Source organism: Coenobita brevimanus, chromosome 5 (genome assembly GCF_032717465.1).
Source record: "Coenobita brevimanus isolate Jiangsu-jjx chromosome 5, ASM3271746v2, whole genome shotgun sequence".
NCBI classification, from domain to species: Eukaryota; Metazoa; Arthropoda; class Malacostraca; order Decapoda; family Coenobitidae; genus Coenobita; species Coenobita brevimanus.
Window position 1 is genome coordinate 14,455,344 of NC_136958.1, and position 24,182 is coordinate 14,479,525.

Sequence of the window (24,182 nt, forward strand, 5' to 3'; positions counted from 1 at the left end):
GGGACTGGCTGAATGAGAGCAAACTTTCAGCAAGAAGGAAAGGTAGAGTTGATAGACAAAGGCGAAAGAGTGCCTAGGCAGGGTGTCAACACAGAAGCACAGTTCTTGAGAACAACAGGAGGGACTCCATCAGGCCCATATGCCTTGTTACTACTGAGGCCAGTGATGGCAGAAAATACATCAGCTAAAGAAATTTTAATGTCAGCCATGAGGAAGTCAGAGAGGGGAAGTGATGGAGGAACAGCACCGGAATCGTCTAATGTGGAATTGGAGGAGAAAGTCTGCGGAAGAGATCTGCTTTATCAGTAGAAGAAATAGCTACAGAGCCATCAGAGTAGAAAAGAGGAGGGAAGGATGATGAAATAAAGTTGTTAGAAAGGTTTTTGGCAAGGTGCCAGAAGGAGCGGAAAGAATTCGAGTTGGAGAGTTGAGAGCATTTAGTATAGATGAAATTATTTTTAGCAGAGCGAAAAACAGACTTAGCACGATTCCGGGCAGAAACGTACAAAAGATGTCATTCAAGGGTGGGTTGGCTCTGGTACCTTTTATAGGCCCTCTCCTTGTTGCGGACAGCATTAGAACAAGCGTGATTAAACCAAGGCTTTCTTGCATTAGTCAGAGGATATGAGAAAGGAATGTATGCTTCCATGCCCGAAAGAATAACCTTCGTAATGCACAAGGCACACCCAGATGGCTCCCGGCCATGGAAGCAGTAATCATTCCAGGGAAAATCAAAGAAGTACTGCCTGAGGGCCTCCCAATCCGCGGCTCCAAAATACCACAGACGTCGTTTTTTTGGAGGGTCCACAGGCTGTACTGGAGCGATAGGACAGATTAAAGTAATAAGGTTGTGATCGGAGGAGCCCAACGGAGAGAAAAGATTAACAGTGTAAGCAGAAGGATTAGTAGTAAGGAAGAGGTCAAGTATGTTGGGGCTCTCTCCAAGGCGGTCAGGGATAGGGGTAGGGTGCTGTACAAGCTGCTCTAAGTCATTAAGGATAGAAAAGTGTAAGCTAGTTCACCAGTTGAATCAGTGAAAGGAGAGGAGAGCCGAAGGTGATGGTGAACATTGAAATCTCCTAGAATGGAGATTTCAGAGAAAGGAGAAATGGACAGAATGTGTTCCATCATAGAAGTAAGACAGTCAAAGAATTTTTGATAGTCAGTAGAATTAGGAGATAAGTAAACAGCGCAGATATGTTTAGTCAGAGAATGACAGGAAAGCGAAAGCCAGAGTGTAGAGAATTCAGAAGAGTCGAGTTCAGGAACACGAGAACAAGATAGGTCGTTGCGTACATATACGCAACATCCACCTTTGGCTTTGAAATGAGTATAAAGTAGGAGGATACAGAAAAGGGTTTGCTGTCAGTTGCCTCAGACAGCTGAGTCTCAGTTAGAAAAAGGTGAGGTTTACGGAAGGAGAGGTGGTGCTCAACAGAGCGAAAGTTAGAGGAAAGGCCGCGAATGTTGCAGAAATGAAGAAGAAGAGAGTCAGACAGTGGTTCCAGGCAGCTCAAGTCGTCACCGGGAGAGGGGCGGAAGGTGGGGGCATTTATGGTCCCCCCCCCCCGGGGACTCCAGGGCTACGTGTAGTGCTGCCATGACTTTTTTTTTTAATTTTGGAAAAGGAAGTGTAGTGTGTACCGTGCATTTAGTTTGGTGTTGATAGTTAGAGAAACTTGTATTGGAGAGCATGCTAGCCTACTCTCTGTGTTACCGAGACACTGAAAAAGGTCAGCAAAGGGGGACGGTCGGGACCTAATCCCGAGGGCTGATGAAGCGGGAGCTCCAGCTCTCCCTGTCATCAGCTTTCCATCCACCTTTGGAGTACTGCCCTGCTCGACTGTTGCTACAGTCTGGCATGTATTTATTTTTACGACAGTGGGTGAGCATATATATATATATATATATATTGCCAGTGGCATGTATTTATTTTTACGACAGTGCGTGCGCATATTTTGTATCCTTTACTACAATGACGTCTGCATGTAGTATATATATATATATATATATATATATATATATTTTTTTTTTTTTTTTTTTTTAAAGAAAAACATGGCTTTCATATAAGTGGACAAACGATTTTTTCAATAACGAGCTTGGATAGAAATTAATTGCTAGTTCATCATGCTATTTTCATAGAAAAAAAAATAAGAAATTTACCGATAAATTAGTGTTTAGCACAGTAAGTGATAAGTGCACTAATTTATTATAGTGAATAAGGTGAAAAATCTATGTATGTTCTACGACAGATATTATATTTTTTTCGACAGTGGATGTATTATAGTGTTTGTAAATATTTATTTTTGCAATAATAAGCCATACCGTATTTATGTCGATAAATGCTTTTTTTTTTTTTTTTCATTAATGAGCGTGGATAGAAAGTAACTGCCTGTTCATAAGTTATTTTCATAGATCGGAAACCAAAAAAATGATTTTAGGAAAAGTCGGGGATTTTGCTTTAGGGATAATATATTCGTGGAGGAAGTTGAGAGACGGAAGACAGAGTTATGTGTTGAGAGAAAGAGAAAGATGAAAAGGATAAGAGAGAGTAAGAAGCGAGTGGATGAGGAATTTTGAAGGAATTTGAGTGTAAATTGGAGGGAATACAAGAAAATGTTCTGGAAAGAGTTAAAGAGAGTTAGACATGCAGAGAAAGATGAATATAGGAGATTTGTAGTGAAGAAGTGAGAAAAAGTGAGCAGATGGAGAGAACACTTTCAGGAACTGTTGAACATAGAAAATGAAAGTAATGCGAGTACAAATGACTGGGAAATGCCTAGGAGAAGGAGGGTTGTGAGAAGAGAGGAAGAAATCAGAAGGATGGAAGTTGTGGAAGCTATGAAGAAAGTCAAAATGGGGAAAGCCCCAGGAATTGATGAAGTGTGTGGTGAAATGCTGGAGCATGGGGGAGAGATAGTAGTAGAATGGATGTTGAAGATATGAAGATCGGCCGAAGAAGAAGGTAAAGTTCCGGGGGATTGAAAAAAGAAAGAAAGAAAAAAAAGAGTATGGCAATCACAAGAGCATTTGTCTTTTTAGTGTTTTGGAAAAGTATATGGTAGGATACTTAATGACAGAGTTAGGGAAATAACAGAGAAGTTGGAGAAGAATAGGAAGGTTTTAGGGATGGAAGAGTTTGTGATCAGATATTCATTCTTAAGTCTTTGGTGGATAAGTTTCTGGAGAAGGAAAGAGGTTGTATGCGGCCTTCATAGATTTGGAGAAGGAATATGATAGGGTGGATAGACAAGGAATGTGGAAAGTATTAAGAATATATGGAGTAAATGGGAAGTTGCTGAATGCCGTGAAGAGTATCTATGAGGGTGCTAATGCTGCAGTGTGTGTGGACAGTGAACTTAGTGAATATTTCTATTTGAATGTTGTTTTGAAACAGAGATGTATCATGTCTCCATGGCTGTTCAATCTGTGTATGTATGGGGTTATAAATGAGATACAAAGTAGGGAAGTGGATGTTGGAGTGGCCCTAATGAAAGAGGGCAGAGGTTGGAAACTCCCTGTACTGCTGTTTGCAGATTATGCTGTGTTGTTATGTGACGAGGAAGGGGCGCTGCAAATCATGGTGGATGAGTTTGGAAGAGTGTGTAAGAAACGGAAACTTAAGATGAATGTAGAAAAGAGTAAAGTTACGGTATGGTCTTCGAGAGAAATGAAGTCACTGAATGTACAGTGAGGTTGGATGAGGAGGAAATGGAAAGTGTGTGTTTTTGAGTACTTGGGTAGAGTGATGAGTAAGGATGGAAGTTTAGAGGGTGAAATGCTTGAAAGGTACGACAAGGAAGAAAGGTTGCTGGTTCTTTGAAAGCAGTGATAAGAAACAGGGAAGGGAGCATAGAAGTAAAGAAGTCGCTGCATGACAGTATTGTGGTACCAACTCTGACATATGGAAGTGAAGCTTGGACCTTGTTGGAGGGGCACAAGTCAAGCGTGAGAGCAGTAGAAATGAGTAATTTGAGAGGAGCATGTGGAGTCACATGGAGAGACACACTGACAAATGAGGAAGTGAAGGAGTGTTGTGGTGTGGATGTGGATGAGATAGAAAGCGTTAGGAGAAATACACAGTGGTGGTTGGGCCATATGGAGAGGATGGAGAGCTAGAGACTGACAAGGAGAATGTATGTGAATGAGTTGGAGAAGGGTAGAGTGAGGGGGAGACCAAGGATGAGATGGAGGGATGGAGTGGAGAGGTATATGAGAGAGGGGGATGTGAGCTGGGAGTAGGGCAGCGATATGGCGGGGGACAGTGCGACATGGAGGCGGTTAGTTTGTGGCCACTCCTTACCGGATTAAGGCGTCTGGCAGTAGATAGATAGATAGATAGGCACATTATCCTCTGCACACCATCGGGTGCAGTGTCACTCTAGAATGGCTTGAAAGCGGTCGGAGTGGTACGCGCCATACGTACGGGGAAAATGAAATTGGCATCACGATTGGGGAAATGTGTGGGGAAGCAGCAAAGCACTGTAAACAAGCGGCGTGCGCGGCAATCAGGCAAGGCTACAGTACAACCTCTCTGTGCAGAAAAAAGTTACCTTTTTATTTAAATCGATACTCCACAGCGATTCACCTAGCGGTTGGAAGCATTGTCTTGTAGTGGAAAGAGGAAATTTTGGTGACTATTTTTTGTAGTTAAGAGATTGTTCTATTGGCATGGAAAGTTGATGAGATGTGAGTGTGTGAAAATGGCTGAGCGGATTATATTCTAGTAATAAGGTTAAGATGAAAGAGGGAGGAACAAGTTATGTCACCTCTGTGTGGGTGGTGACAAGATTGTTTCTGCCATTGTGCCTTTGTAAGTATTATTTAGTTATTTTTTCCATAACATAAAAAAAACTGGCATTGTTATGCGTACATGCGTGCGTGTGTGCCTGTATGTGTGTGTGTGTGTGTGTGTGTGTGTGTGTGTGTGTGTGTGTGTGTGTGTGTGTGTGTGTGTGTGTGTGTGTGTTTACCTAATTGTTCTTACCTAATTGTATCTTTACAGGAATGAGTCAAGCTTGTACTGTCCCGTGTAATAAACCATTTTCATCAAACATATCCTTAAATTATGAATAGTGTTGACACACACTACTTCATTCGGTAATGCATTCCACTGATGAATTGCCCTATTTGGGAAACTCAATTTCCATACGTCTTTATGACCTCTTTTTTTATGTAATTTTTTTCAGTGTCCTCTTGTTAATGCTTCCCCATAGGCTATATATTCATTGATGTCTATTTTCTCTTTCCCTGAGATGCATTTATATGGCATTATCATGTCTCCTCTTTCCTTCTCTCCTGTACTGTTGGTAGATTAATTTTTTCCTAGTCTTCCTTCATAGGTTAGATCCCTTGAGCTTGGTACTCATCTTGTAGGTGCCCTTTATACTTTTTGAATCTTATCCATGTGTTTTTTAAGGTGAGGATTCCAGACTACTGATGCAAACTCCAGGGTTGGTCTGATGAATGATGTTATCTTTCTCAGCATGTCTACATTTATGTATGTGAATGCTATTCTCATATTAGCAAGAAGTGTATACAACTATACATGTTATGTTCCTTCTCGCCGATGTGGTCAGCAGGAGATAGTCTGTTATTGATAATCACTCCTATGTCCTCCCTTTCTGATATGTGTAGGGTTGAACTTCCTAACTCATAATCCCAGTCTGGTCTTTTTTCACTTTTACCAAACTTAATTACATGACACTTGTCCACATTAAAGACCATCTGCCATTTATTGCTCCATTCATGAAGTTTATTTAATTCTTCTTGTAGCTCTCTGCAGGCATCTGTATTAGCAATTTTCCTTTGTATGTTTTGCATCATCAGCAAACATATTTAGATAGCTTCCATTTCCAATGTTACTGTCTATGTCATTTATATATACTAAAAACAGATTTGGTGCCATCACTAAGCCCTAGTCACTTCCCTCCATGATGAGTAATTTCCCCTTAGTACTGTTCCTGTTTCCCTTTTTCTGAGAAAATCCTGCATCCAACAGTACAGGTTGCTTTGGATTCCTCCTTGATGGTACAGCCTCTGTATTTGGTGCGGTTCTCTGTCAAATGCTTTCTGGAAATCTAAATAGATACTGTCCACCCATCCTTCTCTTTTCTGTAATGTTCCTGTAACTGTATCATAGTACTGTTGCTTAATAGATTAGTAACACATGATTTTCCCTTTCTAAAACCGAACTGCCTTTCTGTTATCATACTGTGATCATCTAGATGGTTTACCCAGACTTTTCTTATCAACATTTCTAGTATCTTACAACACTGGTCAGTGATACTGGTCGGTAGTTGAGTGGATTCTTTCTATTCCCTTTCTTAAACAGGGGAACAATGTTTGCTTTCTTCCAAATATCAAGTAATTTACCTTTACCTAAAGATTCCTTGAATATTACATATAATGGTCTGCTTAACTCCTCTACACATTCATATAGCACCCAACCTGAAATTTCGCCAGGATCATATGTTTTTCCTTTGACTAATTTACTTAACTCTTCCTGTACTTCTTTATCTTATATTTGTATATCTGGTAATATGTGTGGGCATGCATGGTCCATATCATCTCTTTCAAAATAATTTTCTTCTGTAAAAACTGATTCCTCCTGTGGCGGAGGGGACACAGTCTGGCCGCAAGATGGGGTGGTACCACTACTCTGCGGCCAGGTTGTGTTAGGAAGAATTCTGCCATCGTATTCCCTGCGTGTCGTAAAAGGCGACTAAAAGGGGCTGGGTGAGGGAACTAGGAACCCTCTCCTCTGTTTTTTTAGTTCTTAAAAAGAGACAGGCCTTAGAAAGGGATGGGGGATTGAGTTATCCCGGTACTCTGAAGACTGGGTCTATGAATGTGCGTGGATGTATTACGATTGAGGCTAAAAGGGAGGAAATTGGGAGAATGTTTGTGAGAAGAGAATTGGATGTGTCAGCTTTGAGTGCAACGAAGATGAAAGGGAAAGGTGAGTCTAAGTTTGGAAGTATGAATGGAAGATTGTCGGGTGTTGACAGAGGAAGGGCAAGAGAAGGTGTGGCCTTGTTAGTGAGCCCGGAAGTACAGCAGTGGGTGACTGAATGGAAGGAAGTCTTACAGTAAGTTTGTAGCTTCTTGTAGTGTGTTTTGTAGATCAGTTATAAATATATTTGACTCGTGGACGAGCGGTTGTTATACGTGAGTAGTTTTGTAAGTAGATAATCTTCGTTCCCTTTGTCATGCATTGACAGGAAAGGTAAAGATTAGTATGGGACTCTTTTTATTTGTCTTGGAAATATTAACAAAGTCTCTCACACACGAGTGAAGTATAAAGTAGAGTCCCGTGAGCTACCTCTCTCTCTCTCTCTCTCTCTCTCATGTTGCTAGCCTCCTTCTCCCTACTACCTGTCGGTTCTATGGCCTGTCTCCTTCTGAGGTGATATTCCTACATTCTTGTGTAACAGGGGTCGTGTCACGTGTGCTCTACTGTCGTGGAAGCTTCTAGAATACTGTATGTCTGTGTGTATATACTGCTTCCGGTGCACGATCAACATTCCTTCACTTAAAGAGTTGCAAGCTAATTTCCCGTTTCCACACCTTGTCTGGTGCTCTGTTTATCTATCTATCTATCTATCCATCATGCTTTCTGTTATGATTTGTATTTATAATATGGAGTCCTGACAGAAGTGTCATCGAGACAGATGTGGGTGAAAGCGAAATTTGAACGTGAGTGCATATGGGCCTGGTAGCGAAAGGGATGAAGATGAGAGGGAGTCTTTCTGAAATGATGTTGATGAGTGTCTGCAGAGTTTTGGAGCAAAAGTGAATGTGGTAATGATGGGAGATCTAAATGCTAGAGTGGGAAGTGTAGCAGTTGAAGGTATTCGTGGTATGCATGGTGTGCATGGAAGAAATGAAAATGGGGAACGAATGATAGGGATGTGCGTTGAGTGAGAGATGGTGATTGGAAATATCTTGTTTGAGAAGAAAGATATTATAAGCATACATGGGTGAAATAGGAGGGTGGAAGGGTTGTTGACAGAGCATTGATGGACTAGGTTGTTGTGTCCAGGAATGTAAGACGAAGGTTGTTGGATGTGAGACTTTTGAGAGGGGAGGGTGGAGGTATGTCTGACCACTACCTGGTGGAGGGAAAGTTGGGTGTGGGTAAGAGATGGGTGAGAGGTAGGAGAGCTAGATGTGGCAGGGAAGTTTTAAAAGTGAGTTGGATAAAAGAGAGAAAATGATAGAGCATCAGGAGAAATTGAAAGATGAGTGGAACGCAGTGAAAGATCAGGAGAGTGACAGTGTGGAGGAGGAATGGCAGTTGTTTAAGAGTGCTGTGGTGGGGTAAGAGTATGTGGTGTGAGACGAGTGGGTGGTGGTGTAAGAAAGGGAAATGAATGGTGGTGCGAGCAAGTAAGTATGGCTGTGGCTGAGAAGAGACGTGCATATGAAGTGTGGCTGCAGAGAAAGGATGAGGTGTCATATGAGAGGTATAAGGAAAAGGAGAATAGAGCGAGAAGGGTTGTGCGTGATGCTAAAGTGGCAGTAGATGAGAGGTGGGGTTGGCGGTTGACTGAGAATTTTCAACAGAAGAAGAAAATGTTTTGGAAGGAGGTGAAAAGGGTGCAAAAGGGAGAGTCTGGGAAGAAGAGCTAGTAAAAGCAGAGCATGGAAGGATGTTAATTGAGATGGATGCAGTAAGGAAGAGATGGGTGGAGTATTTTGAAAGATTGTTGAATGTAGAAGAGGAAAGGGAGGCTGAGATTGTGGCAGATGGAAGGGTGCAGGAATAAATGTGTTGGGAGAGTTGAATGATTCTTTGATCACAATGGAGGAAGTGCAGGAGGCAGTAAAAGAGATGAAAACAGGGAAAGCTGCAGGTATGGATGGGTGTGCTGTGGAATGCCTGACAGGTGGTGGAGCGACTATTGTTGACTGGTTAGTAAGATTGTTGAATGTGTGCTTTGTGCAAGGTATGGTGCCAGTTGACTGGGCAAGTGCTTGTGTGGTCCCGGTGTGTCCTCACTGCCAAGTAACAAAGAGCAGGTGAGGACACAGAATGTTAGACGTTATGGATTGTAGTAGTATTAGAACATACTTAGCCTAAATAATCACTGATGTTCAGCATATTCACACACAACCGTATTATATGCCTGTAAGTATGCTTTAGAAACACCCTATTTCATGTTAGGTTACCTGGGTCCAATTGGACCCACTATTACTCGCCACCACATAACAAAGAGCAGGTGAGGACAGGAACGTGTGACTTCACCGACGTCTGGACCAACAATTATGGTTGGCCTATTGGGGGTTACTGAATTCACAATAGTGGTCGAGGTCGTGACATCGGTGCAGATTCAATGGGATCATAAAGGTAAAATGGTAAAACAAAAATAAGCCACACACAAACTCTTAGACGTTATGGATAGTGGTATCAGAACATACTTAGCCTAAATACTCGTACAGTCACTGATGTTCAGTATATTCACACACAAGTGTACTATTTGCCTGTAAGTAAATGCTATAGAAATACCCTTCTACTTCATATAAGGTTACGTGGGTCCAATTGGACCCACGACTACTCCCTGCCAGGTGAAAAGAGCAGGTGAGGACAGGAACATGTGACTCCATCGACGTCTGAGCCAACAATTATGGTTGGCAGTCTGGGGAACACCAAATTCGCAATAGCGTGCAACTATTATCCGGGAGCTTCACTCCCTGCTCAGGCGTGACTCCAACTGGGACTAGAGATAGCTATCTAGGGTTAATATAATTCTTTCAGATTTCTCTCCCATTCTATGTAGTAATGTTCTTAAACTCTGAATTGTACCTTCTTCCAGGTCTTCATATTCGCCTCTTTCCCAAGTGTTTGTTTTGGGTGGCATATATAAATTTGCCACAGTTACATTCTCTTCAGACGTGTTAATCTCTAATGCAATCAGTTCTACATGTGAGGGTATATCGACAGTAGTTCTGTTTCTTTGATTTGTAGATTTTTCTTTGTTAAAATTATAATTCCTCCTCCATTTCTTAAATTTCTGTCTATTCTCCATATACTGTATTTCTCAAAGTTTAGGGTATCGTTTCATATATTTGGGGTTAATTTTGTTTCAGTTAGGCATATTATATGCATTTCCTTTTCTTTGGTATAATCTTTCATCTCTAATAATTTAGACATCATTCCATCTACATTTGAGTACATCTTGTTTACATACTTGCCATAGCTTCAGACTACTACCTGTGTGTGTGTGTGTGTGTGTGTGTCTAAACATTACAGAAGCATGGAGGAATAGCCAGTGAGTTAACCTAATGTTTTTTTGAGAACAATACGTCGAAGGTCACTATAACGGGTCTAGGTCAATTGACTGACTTAGCAAAATCAATTTGAACATGTTTTATCCTAGTTTTACCAAGATCAGGGGAGATTATAGGAGTAATACAAGAATCAACTGACTCAGTTTTGAGCCTGTCAAAAGTCAAGGTCAAAGGGTAAGGTCAAACACCAACACCTGGAGGTTCTTGCTAACAGATTAATTCAGAGATTCGTCCGACTTTAATTAAGCCAGGGGGAAGGGTGGAAGGTCTATCAAGGAGGAAACCTGTTGTTTTTAGAACAATAGGTCGAATATCAGTACGATATAAAATATCAAATAAGCAATTTTTATCCGAATTAGAACAAGCTGTGTGGAAGTGTTGAGGATGAGAATAAGGCAAGAGTAGTGGTATGGTAGTAATGGTAGTAGAGTAATCCCAGCCTTTCTGGTCAGGCAGCCCCATCAACCACAGGCAGGCAGTCATGCCTGCTACGTCCATCCCGTGCAGTGAACCGATGCTTTCCTGGGAAGAGTGTCGAGCTTTGGTTCCTGCAGGGGTATCGCATTTGCGTCTCTACCCAGTTAACAGTGGCATGATAGTAGGCTAATCATCACCTCGTTATTTGGTTAAATGGATGCCACTGAGGGTTATAAAATGTACTCACCTAAGTAGTAAGCAGTATTCCAAGTGAGTGAATGATGGTTGCCATCACCTGTCACTTAGCTTCGAGTATAATCAATTGGTTTTCAGAACAACTATTCAAAGGTCAAGGTCAAAACTCAGTTTTGATCTGATTTAAACCAAACTTGATGGAACTGTTAAGGGTCAAGCAAGAATGAAGGGATTCAATACTGGGAACAATTAATCAAAGGTAAATATCACATGGATAGAACAAATTCGACCCATGTGTCTGTGAGTGACCAAAATAACGAAGTTTTAATTTGATCTGGATCAATCTAGGCAGATGAGTTAGGATGATTCACGAGGTTGAACTATTGTTTTTGAGAACATTTGGTCAAATACCAAGGTCATATGGAAAGGTAAGCTTGAGCACCCTTTTCCAATGTAAACAAATCTTTGTGGAAGGGTTCAGATAAAAATAAGCTACAGCTAGAATCGATTTTCAGAACAATTAGTAAGAAGTTAAGGTCTCAGGGAAAGGTACAATGTCACAGCACGGTCGCCAAGTCAACTGAAACAGTTTCATCTCGTATGAACCAAATTTGGTGGATGGGTAAAGGGTTAGGCAAAAATGTCATTCGATTTTTAGGGTAATCTGTCCAAGGTCAAGACCACAGAGCAAAGACAAATATCCGGCTCTTAGACCAGCTGTTGAGGGGGGTTGTTGCATTCTCTGAGGTCCTGTTTTACATAATCTCCTCTATTAGATGACATATTTTATTGGATTACTATTGCACCCATCATGCGATACTAATCAACGTAAGAAAGACTATGAACTGGAGTGGTTTGATATTGGTCTAGGTAATTCAATCACAACAACAGTTATATAAAATCGTGTGGTGGTTTTTTTAACTAGAATATTTTAAAAATCTTACTGAAGGGGAAATGTAATTTGTTATCTTAGTTATATGAAATATATTTTACTGGCTAAAATCTCGTTTCTTATTTCCAGAGAATACAACAAGCGACACCTGGAACTATACTCTGCCAAACCTTCTGGTACTTTTAGATGGCAGCGGAGAGAGTCGACCCCATGATCCCACGAACGTCACAGACAACTCGAGTACCACCGTATTGGGGGCTCTCACTCAGTTACCCACAACCACTCCCCCACCCATCAACAAACCAGTCTTCCCACTCAACATCACCCTCAGGAGTACCGCCAGGGCGATTTTCAGAAATCGACCTAACATGACAAGCGCCTTGGAGCCATTGTTATCTGACACTAGTCCTGTCGTTGGCTCTGGGACTCTCAGAGTGATTAGTCCTGCAACTCCTGAGCTTATGATGCCTGGCAATGAGTCGTTAGTCACCCTCGACGACACTTTCTGGCTAGGAGGGAATGGGAGTTTTAATGGAACTCTCCCTGGAAATGACACGACAGGAGGCCCTCTGCTTGACACTGTGGGCATGGTTGTTACCTCAGTCATTCTCGGTATCATAATTCTAACCACAGTCATTGGTAAGTTCTATTGCTTCTAAATGGAAAAATTATAATTCAAATGGAAATGTTGTTTATCAAGAAGATGCTTGGCCTTTATTCAGGTATGCCACCTATGTTTTATAGTCAACTAACACTGAACCCTTCATTAGGTACTCTCATAACTGATCGATTGCACTGCCAATCTATCAGTAGAATGAACAGGTACTATATTAAATTTTCAGTTTATCATTCAGTTCAGTCAAAAATAATTTTGTTGGTAATTATACCCCTTGTATCTTATACCCATGAGGCTGAACCCTGCATTTTACATGCATATAATTTATCTCATATCGCAAACTTTCCGCTAACACTGACACTTTCGCGCTTATAAATAAAATAAACACATACACACACACACACACACACACACACACACATATATATATATATATATATATATATATATATATATATATATATATATATATATATATATATTACGCATATGTAAAGTATAACTTGATAGTAATAAAAGATGAGTGGAATATCGAGCTTTCATCTCTTTTTGAAGGTATCTTCAGGGTAATAAGCAGTGAGCTATAATTCATATTATGTATCACACGTATCTGTGATACATTCATCATGCATATATCTATGTCTGTATGTGTCTGTTGATCTATCATTATTTTTAACTCTGTCAGTCTATCTATCTATCTACTTATCTGTGTCTATCTACCTACCTATGTATATGTAGATAGATAGATAGATAGATAGAAGATAGTAGGTAGGTAAACAGATATAATCTATCAATCCACAAAACTATCAACCTATCTAATTATTTATCTATTTATTTACTAACTTGAGGGAGAGAGGTAAACAGTGATATTGGCAGGTTATACCTCTTGTTCATTGCTAACCTCATTTGAACAATTGTTATATAGTTCACTTTCATGCTGGTAATTCCTATAGAGCAAAATAATTATGTAAATTTAGAGTATTTTTTTTTTTTTACAATCATCCAGCGTGTATAGACTCAATCCTCATTAATTCATAATCAAAGTCCACGTCCATATTTACTCGCATTCATGTCATTTCCAGTTCAGATCCTCTTCCCTACGATTTCTGCAGCGCAGTTGCACCTCACGTTTTTCAGTTAGGTAAATAAATCCATTATTTATGTAGAGAAATGCAAGCTAAGCTACCAAATTATTGATGAGCACAGCTGATCGATTTGATAAAGTATAAAATATTTCATTCCCTATTTTTCCATTACCCATAGACTACACACTTCATTCCAATGACGTGAATTTATATTTAAATTTTATATTCTTTATTGCACCAGGTGATTTTATTTTGCTTAAGAGAGACTTTGCAAATGGAGGGTTAGATATAGTTTTAATTAACCCCTCCAATAACAGAAATTTTACCGACGTTAAACAAAATAATCCAGACACGACAAGGTTAAAGTATACGTCATCGGACTGAAATTATTATTGCTAGAGCCTGGCCTGATAGATTATACGCCACTCGTTTAGTGTGGCTATACCCATCGAGTCTCCATATTTATAATACAAATCACACATAATGTCTTAACGCTTTTGAGATATCTTAAGGGAGGGCGCCTAACTCAGACCACATTAACACCAAACATACAGGATTATATGATCCACAGAGGAATACAGCTTCTTATAGTACTGCTGTGCCATAAGGCATTAAGTTTCATGACTTATTCATTGCTGTCCATATGTTACAATTGAGCTGCAAATGCCTTTATTTAGCACAATTTGGCCTCCTGTTAACGCGCTGCCCTTTCAAAGGTAATGTGTTCGTGATAGCTGCCATACTACTGGAGCGAAACCTACAACAGGTTGCCAACTTCCTGATAGTGTCTCTGGCCGTAGCGGACCTCATGGTAGCCTGTCTCGTCATGCCTCTCGGAGCCGTCTACGAGGTGAGTCTTCACAAGCCACATTCTTGCCACCACCATCCCTTAAATAACTCTTACGGTACCTACGTGGCTAAGGCTTAAGACCACGAAACTGTTCATGCATCTTCAACTTTTTTCTCCCGGTATATCATTTTGTTTTCACCTGATGTGGTTGGTCAAATTCAAAGTCATGGAAGTGGATGAGAGTTGCTTCTGAAGTAAGAATAAATCTCCAAGATTAGTAGTCAAATCAATCTTCCAGTTTGATTATACCTGGCAATCAACTGAGCTAAAAGGGATGGGAGCCGTGTTTTTGCGAGATTTAATAAAAATTATCTGCTTCGTCCTTCAACCGTTCCGTTTTGGTGTTCAGATGCTCTCTTGGACAGGAATCAGTTGATCTCGAGAAAAGGGCTTCAGTGGTGGGAGGTGCAAAATCTCGAGGGTTGAACTTACTGCTTTTTTTTTTTTTTAAATAAAAGAACAGAAGGAAAAACAAATGAATAAAATAGAAAATAATCCATACACCAGATTACTGGCGTCCTCCATTCATAAAATATCTATAAGAGTTAAACTTGAAGAGCTGTAGGTTGAAGTTTGAGGGTAAACAACTCCAGGGCAGCGAGTTCCAGGGAGATGCATTTCGGGGAATAAAAGAATTCTGATAGGCAGAAGTTCTACAATATGGCTGTGTGACACTCCAGTCATGAGAGTAACCAGAAGAACGTGCAGCACGAGGGAAGGCATGGAGAGGTGGCACAATGGGCACAACTTCCTTTGAGGATTTGCCATAAAAATATATGTAAAATAACGCAGTGAGGCAACATTCCTTCTTACTTGTAGCGGACGTAGTTTATTTATGATAGCAGGATTGTTAATCATTCCAACAGCTTTGTTCTGAATTTTGTCTAGTTGTTGTAGTGCAACGTCTCCACTTCCATTCCTCAAGGGTGAGTAATATTCAAGCTGAGAGGGCATATGAATCTTAAAATTGTAGCTAACTGTTCGTCAGTGAAGAAGTTACGGGCTCTGTGCAATAATCCAAGTTTCTTTGAGGCGGTTTTAGCAAGTGATCTGACATGAGAGGTCCAGCTGAGAGCATTGTTAAGTGAGACGCCGAGAATTTCAATATTTTTGGAGATGGAAATATTAGTAGCATTGAAGGTAATATACTAATCTGGCAAAATCTGTTTATTAGTAAATTGTATATATTTGGTTTTACTAGCATTAAATGAGACAAGGTTGTTTTGTCCCCATTCACTATCGTAGATAAGTCATGATTTATGGAGATGGCTGTACTAAGTTGTGAGTTAGAGATATTAGACTTTGTTACTGGGTGTTTGAGTGTGAATGAACTGTGAAATGTTGAGTCATCTGCATATGAATAGATGGGATTGTGGGTGACAGATGAAGGATCATTAATATGAACCAGGAACAGGGTTGTCGCCAAAACTGATCCTTGTGGCACGCCGACGTTAACTGAGTGGAAATTGGAGTATACATCATCTACTTTTACTCTTATTTTTCTGCCGCTGAGATATGAGGAAAGCAGAGAAATAAAAGACGTTAATCCATAGCAAGGTAGTCTGGACAGCAGGGAATGGTGCCACACTCTATCGAAGGCTTTAAAAATATCAAGGGCTACTGGATGAGTTTCTCTATGTTATTCAGTTGACTGATGGATGGTATGAGTCAGGAGATTGAGTATGTCAATGGTGGATCTTTCGTGGTAAATACCATATTCTCTATCATTAATTAAGTTGTTGGATTCAAGATGTTTAACTATGTGCTTATTAATTAATATTTCAAATAATTAACCAAGGGAAAATGTGACGGCTATTGGTCTGTAATCAGAGGGGTCAGAGGAACTTCCTTACTTTGGAATTGGGTGGATATTGGCTTCTTTCCAAGAATAAGGGAATGAAGAAGTACGTATGCATAATCTGAATAATTTAACTAGAACAGAGGCAAGTTTTGGGAACACTTTTTGAAAACAATGGGAGGAATTCCTTGTGTGCCTAGAGCTTTGTTGGTTGGTAAATCGTTTGTTGGTTGGTAAATTGTCTAGGATGGATTTTTCGTATCTAGTCTGTATTGTAATTGGAACAATTTCAGGAGAGTCAAGTTCTAGTACTGGGACGTTCTGGTTGACTTTCTTTATGGTAGAAGTTCTGGCAAATGTTCTCGCAAAGATGTTCGCTTTCCCACGAGGGTCATTTGTAATGTTCCCATCTGATGGTTTTGGTGGGGGAATGGATGATGACTTGTTAATATTATTATTGAAGGAATTCAGAGTTGACGAGAACATTCTATCATTAGGTCTGTTAAGTAGTTTTGATGATTTTGAAGAAAGTTTGATTTAGCTAGATTTATTACAGCTTTTGCATGGTTTCTAGCACTTTAAATTGAAAGAGTGATTCAGATTTTTTTAAAATTTTAAGTATGAGTTATATGCCAATGAATTTTGGGCCGTTGCTCTGGCACAGTTGCTCTCAAACTATTTTGGAGAGCTCGATCTTTTTGTTAACTGTTGACTTAGTATGAATAAATCCATGCCAACTAGTATTAAGTCATTAATGTGGGAGTGGGTAGAATTGACATCAACAGAGAAGAATGACTGCCATGGAATGTCAATAATATAATTTCTAAATCCATCCCAGTTTGCCCTATCAAAGTGCCATCGGGTCACCCAGACAGGTTCAGAACGGAGAGGTTTGGGGGAGCCAACTAATGAGGCTTTGATGAGATTGTGGTCAGAGGATCCAGATGGTGACAGTACTTCTATCCTGTACTGATCTGAATTATTTGTCAGGAATAGATCCGAGAGATGGGCATTATGGTCGGGATTATCTGGTATTCTGGATGGTTGCATTACCAATTGCGTGAGATTAAACGATTCTGCAAACAGCTCGCATTCTAGACCAGCACCGTCAGTCCTGGCAGAATTCAATAACCATTCAACATTATGTACGTTTAAATCACCTCAAAAGGCAATTTCGGTGCTAAGGGCAAGGTTAAAGTTACTCAACTCTGTGGATATGGAGTCAAATACACTGGGTTCTGAAGAAGCATTGGGGGAGCGATAGACTACACAGATATATGTGGTAATATTAAGATAATTTAGTTTATACAGTGAGAAATCAAAATAATTGAAGTTTAAAACAGTGTCAACTGCATATTCAGATTTGATTTAACAACAGGTGCCACCCCTGTTATGGAAATTTGTGAGGAGATGGTAACCAGGAAAACAAAATGATATTTCGGTAGAGGGAGAGGTTTATGGTTCTGTGAGGAACAGGGCCAGAGGGGATATGGACTGTAGGAAAAAATGAACTGAATTCAGATTGGCGCTGAGACCACGGATATTGGTGAAGAATAGGGCTGCACCTGCACTTTGCTGACGAGCATGAATGGAATTTGCAACAGTCGCTGCTGGCAGTCACATATTTGCTGAGCTATTCACCTCTACATCAGATGACCCTTACTTGGTTAAATACCAACGATGTTTGTATCAGATGTTCTTTGTTTTCATTTACATTTAAGACGCAAGCCACCTTGACGCCGAGCGAGGCAGCCCCTGACCTGCCTTGAAGACGACCAGGTTGGCGTCCTCCGACATGGTAACTGATGACGTCTCTTACTGTCAGGGCCTCCCAAGAACAGGAATATCGAATACCGCTCATCCGACCAAGTGATGACATCAAACACCAAAGTGAAGCAAGTCACACCTTGCTTTAAAAATCCTGCTAAAATCGGCTTTGGACACATGCGATAGATCTCTCATTGGTTTTTTTGGGAAAAAAAAAAAAAAATCAGCCTCACGAATCCGCAGCAGACAACAATGATGTCTTTATGTGGTCACAGTTTGTTGTTCTCAGTGTCGTATGCTTAGAGTTGACTAGACTAATTTTAAAATCTATAGAATAAAAAGCAGAGAGGCGACAGGATTTACTTTGTCGATACTACATTAAATTAAAAAATTCGTATTACAGTGGTTTGCCACATTATAACGGTATTGCGAGAATTATGAGCTTCTGAAGGTCGTAGTACAGTTGTTTTGCTGAATGGACCGATGCAACCGAATATCTTCGGTCCGAAAAGTATTGTGTAATTTATTCTTGCTGTCTCCCGGGGACTCTAGTGTACGAGAGATTTCTTGAATTTGAGGAGTTATGATTAGGTTTCAATAATTATACTTTACTTCAGATCAGAATAATATTAATTTTACACAACTGGGCAGTAAGGAACAACGGACTAAGATTAGTGATCATTCATAGAGATTAAAATATAGTATATCGGCAATACGAAACATCTGCATATCAGGAAAAGTATCGCAGATATCGGTGTTGCTGGTCTTTATAAGGTGGAGTTGTGAAGATGATAGCATATGACAGGAGGGAGGTGCGCCACCATGTAGCTAGAATGAAGGAGGTATTGAATGAGCAGAATATATAGACAGATATTGCCAGACGCCTTAATCCCGGAAGGGGTGCCACAAATAAATCGCCTCCATGTCGTTCTGTCCCCCGCCAATTCATTACCCTTCCCTCAGATCACATTCCCCTCTCTCATATGCCTCTCCACTCCGTCCCTCCACCTCATCCTCGGCCTCCCCCTCCCTGTACTCCCCTCCACCTCGCTCACATACACTCCCCTCATTAGTCTCTTGCTCTCCATCCACATGGGCAGTTTGGCAGAATATGACTTACTGTATAATTTTGTCCTAGTTAATGATAGAGTATTGTAGACTACAGATTAATAGTCCGTAACAATTTATCAGTGAACTTATGGAGCAACATTAGTAGCAGCAGCAGCAGAGGCAGCAGCAGCAGCAGCAGCAGCAGTATTAGTATTAGTAGTAGTAGTAGTAGTAGTAGTAGTAGCTGATTGTGGTGGTGGTGGTGTTAGTCCAAGTTCATCTGAAGCGTGAGCTCAGTAGACTGCAGGCTGAAGTTGCCCCTTCCTGCATTACACTATCCCACTTTCAGGAATGGGGAAGGATTTGAGAGGTGCTTACATAACCAGGCAGCAGATCACCGCGCGAAGATTGCCCTCTCCAGCAGGGATGGTGAAGTAAAAGTTTTGTTGAATGATGTGGGGTAATAATGATAGACGGGTTGTGGCTAGAATGCCTCCACAGGAGAATTTGTGTTGTGTGTGGAGGTTAGAGAATATCTGTCTGTTTAGTAATAGCAAATGTGAGCAAGTGTTTCTGCACCAACTGCCACTGACCATATGTATTGCCTGATAATCAGTACAAATCAAACTGCAGTGGCATTCTTAATCGTCAGTAAGCTCTACGGTAATTGATGTAGCTTTTACCAACAGTTATATAACATACAAGAGGAACATATTATATTCTGTATTATGAAATATTAAATTCTGAATTACAGTATGTATTTTCACTCAGGTGGAAAAGGAGGTCTTGAAAATGATGATGATAATAATGATGATGATGAAGACTGACATCAGATTCATCACAGTAATTTCAGCCTAGTTCTGCCGGACGTATGATACCGTGAAGACTGAACATAATACCTAATGAAACACCTTCATGCTTCCAACCACACTCCATTGATAATTAATCTGTTCTAAATCCACGATATTTTCACACTGGAAAAAGAAATCTGAACCCCAAGCTTAATCCACAACTATTCAGATGTTATCATTTAATGCCTCATCTGGACAGCTCTACTGGCTGCTTGCCTGGTTCTCGGTCGTGTCTGAAAAGCTACAGCTGGTCGAGTCTGTACACATCCACGGACCCAGTACCACTGGTCTGTAGTTACATGAGGTACAATCATGTTACTACTCCATTATTACCTCAGTAGCTAATATGACGTTTGCTATTCACTCTGTGGTAACTCCACCGACTTGTGATTTTATGATCTTTCCTGTTCCCCACAGTAAACGTGGTCCTGCATCATGTATCGGTGCGATATATCCAACTTATGGCCACTAAAAAATTTTATCCGAAACCTGTTTTTGACTCTCCCTGATGGAAAGCAAGTAGTTATGGATTCACCATTTCCTCAAGTAATCAATTAACTCTGACGATGTACCAGTAGCTGCAGGTAACAGTTTCTTCCTTGATGATTAGTTTCACAAGATAATGTGAAGATGTTAGTGAGTTCATATGGCATTATACACATGTGTGACAAGTCTGTCATTAACCACGGAATCCAGTTCTTCTAGAGCAGTGTGTAATGTTCCTCATTTTAGTTGAGCTATTTTCCCACGACGGCTGTTAGACCAGACTTGGCAGTTTTCACACAACACACACATTCCAGCAGACGATGGAGCTATAACAGGCATGAATTTTCACACATGTGTTCACTTAAACCATTTGCAAATTCATCACTTGATTTTTTTAGGCGATTAGCTGCCTACTTGAAAGCAGGTGAATTGCCACTTATAAATAGTCTAGGAATGTTTTTCTTCTTTCCAAGAATATACTCTCCTAAATGCAATAATAAAACTGCATGTGGGGAGACAATTATAGCCAGATTTATAGAAACTGAATGAACAACTGTGACAGTACACACATCTGATAACCATTTAATTCCATTATGGTCTGATGGTTATGGCTGGATCACAGGTGTGGAAAGAAATTGCTGAAAAAAAAAAAAAAAATGGAGGAGTGTTACTGCATCCTTCATGTGTTTGTGCTGCAGTAAAAATCACCATTCAACCAGCTTTGTAAAGAAGGAAAACAGTCTCCATTCTAAAATAATTCTGTAATAACTATGTATTTACATCTTACAATATAAATATAGGAACACAGAATGTGCCGGTACTGCTAAATGGGCAAAGTGCACATAATCTAGATATGCTGCTGTATAATTCCCGACTGGTGAGCTGGCGGAAAATAAATCATGGAAGTCTATGAAGTAGGCAATAATACATTCACTTTGCTCGTATAAATTCAGATCTTCAATAATTTCTTCTTGCAAATAATAGCAAAAGGAGGATAAATCATAATTCATGCTTAGCCTATCTGGTATACTGTATCTTGCTCGTAAATGCCTGCTTTTTATGCGTTCTACCGTAAATTTTACCAATTCTAGCGCATATTTACATGTTTTTCACACAAAAATAACAGTTTAGAATGGGTCAACGAAGTGTCTGGTTTACTGAACAGAAGAAACATACAAAATTCGCTCTCTGTTAGCACTCATACAGCGCATTCTCGCCCAGTCTAGCGACTGTCGCGGCATTCAAAATCCTGAACTGGGTCTCGCCAAGACTGACACTAGGATTTTTTATAGCAAGGATGTCTGACGTTCAGGAACGTCTGACGACTGAACGTCGCCGTTGGACCGCCTGAACTCTGAGTTTTTATAGCACTGTCCTAAGAATCAGGGTTTGGGTTAGGGGGTGTGAACCAGAGATCCAAGCCCAGGCAAGATCACGACCTGGTGAGCGTCATGTGATAATAGAATCAGGCAGCGCCAAACTACACTGATTTACTGAGAAACACTTGCTGCTTTGAATGAAAATAACAATATTTGTGTAAGTTTACTCAGGAAATGGCATACTTGTGTAAGTTTACTCAGGGAATGACTTTTCATATACCTGCATTATTTTTCCATTATTTCATAGAGGCTAGCAACTTAAGCCCGTCTCCTGCCTTGTCCTAGAGGAAAGCACACATCCACCCACCTACCAAAAAATTCCAGCTACTCGACCCCTATACTCAACCTACTCACCCTCTCTGCACACTCGCCCACTCTACCCACTCACTTTCCAATTCTGTCCACCCCCCCGTGCACCCAGCCCACCCTTCCTAACCCCCCACATCCTCCACTCAGTCCATGCAGCCCCTAACTTTACCCACTCCGTCCACCCAACTACCGTCGAACCCTGTCCACGCCACATCACCCACAGTCCTTTCACGCATCTCGTCACCAATCTACCCATTCGGCCATCAAGCTCTACTAGCAGGATGAATTGTTAGTTTGCACACACACACACACACACACACACACACACACACACACACACACACACAAGCACACGCACACACCCGCGCACGCGCTTTTACAGTAGAAATAAGGTGGAGACATATATTTCAATTTTTTATATCAGACGAGCAACAGGAATGTAAATCTGATACAATATATCTGATATGAGTCTAAATCATATCATATTCTTTGCTAAAACTAGGGAAGAATACAAATAAAGAAATTCTGGAAAAGTAACGTGTTCTGCATGAAAAATCTACAGTATATTCTCTCTCTCACTCTCTCTCTCTCTGTATATAAGTATGTATGTTAATACATTCGTATGTGTTGCTAAGTCAGTATTCGAGCAATGATTACTCAGAAATCTGTATTGTTCACTACCAGCTCGAGTGACACAGGCTGCCTACAGTAGCACGTAAGTGATGGGCATCCAGCCATCCGATTCAGTGGCAAGCTCACCGCCAAGTCAGCACGGTGTCCAGGGAATCTAAGCACACATTTGTTTCACTACTGCTCCTGCCACCAGATGGCCACGAAGCATACGGATTGTATACATTTCGGATAAATAAATAATAGGTAAAGCAATAAGCGTATTTTCCTTTGGTTATCGCCCTCCTTTTGAAAGGCAAGGAGTTGTATTGTGTGTGTGTGTGTGTGTGTGTGTGTGTGTGTGTGTGTGTGTTTATCTGCTGCCAAGTATCTCGGAAGGATGTGGACGAATATTCACCAAACCTTCAGGAAATAACTATGTGGACTGGGAGAAGTGATTAAAATTTGGTGAGGATTTGATCAAAGACGACCGAAAGCCTGCCATATATCTATCGCCTGCCTTTAGCAAGGCGAGGCGATATGGATTTTGTCGGCGTGTGTGTGTTTGGAAGAATTTCCATCAACACCTTCAGGCAGTAGCAACTACGTGGATGTGCAGAAATATTACCTTTAGTGAGGATTTCATCAACGACGACCGAATGCCAGCCGCCATATATTTATCGCCCTCCTTTAGAGGGCGGAGCGATTATGGTTTTTGCCCGCCTGTGTGTGTGTGTGTGTGTGTGTGTGTGTGTGTGTGTGTGTGTGTGTTCTCATTATATCTCATTATCTGCTTGAGCTATCAACATGAAACCTTCAGGGCATCAAGATATTGCCAAAATCTTGGACAGGTTCGAAAATGAGTTCGGGGTCAAGGTCAAGGTCACCAAAATGACTGCCAAAGGCCAACTAGTTTTTTCGCCCGCCTTTTGCATCATTATATCTCATGAACGACTTGAGCCATCAACATGAAATCTTCAGGGTATAAAGACATGGCCAAAATCTTAGACTTGGCCAACAGCATATTCTGGCCGGCGATTAGCATTCGGCTCCCGAATGTTTTTTTTTTTTTCATTTCTAATATGGATTGGCCTATTACAGAACGCGGTGACTGAATTTCGTAGTTTTGTTAATTTTCTTCATATTTGGTTTGTAGGTAGCTTGTAGCTTAGCTAACAAAATATTTTGCAATTAGCATTTGGCACCCGAATACTACTGTTTTCATTTAATTTCCGGATGTTAAGAGAGAGAGAGAGAGAGAGAGAGAGAGAGAAGTGAATTATGGTTGCGTGGTGTGTGACTGACATAGCTAATTTCATACAGTAATAATGCACACTGTTTTGTAGTACTGGCCCACACAACATATAAGTTACGTAGACCATGGTTGCCTGGCCCTCACTTTGCCTGTCTGTTGGAGCGAGTGATATACATCAGAACCAGAAGGAGTAAGGGAACAGAGGTAACCGAGGAAGTGGAAGGATGATGCATAATACAGTTAGAATTTAGCACGTGGTGGTGTCCCACACAGTTTCCCACATTTTCTTAACATGACTCATATACATATATTTACAGTCTAACTGAACAT

General features: G+C 40.6%; 1 protein-coding gene across 1 annotated transcript in view; it reads left to right on the forward strand.

Annotated features, from left to right (window-relative positions):
* Positions 1-11,922: 11,922 nt before the first annotated feature.
* Positions 11,923-24,182, forward strand: part of LOC145398021 (5-hydroxytryptamine receptor-like) — a gene marked incomplete at its 5' end in the record, with an annotated part of 128,251 nt that continues 115,991 nt past the window's right edge. Inside the window, 2 exons of the mRNA XM_080270986.1 lie at positions 11,923-12,436; positions 14,215-14,348. Of these exons, the coding sequence (XP_080127112.1) occupies positions 11,923-12,436; positions 14,215-14,348 (648 nt within the window). The remainder of the gene's footprint in view (positions 12,437-14,214; positions 14,349-24,182) is intronic.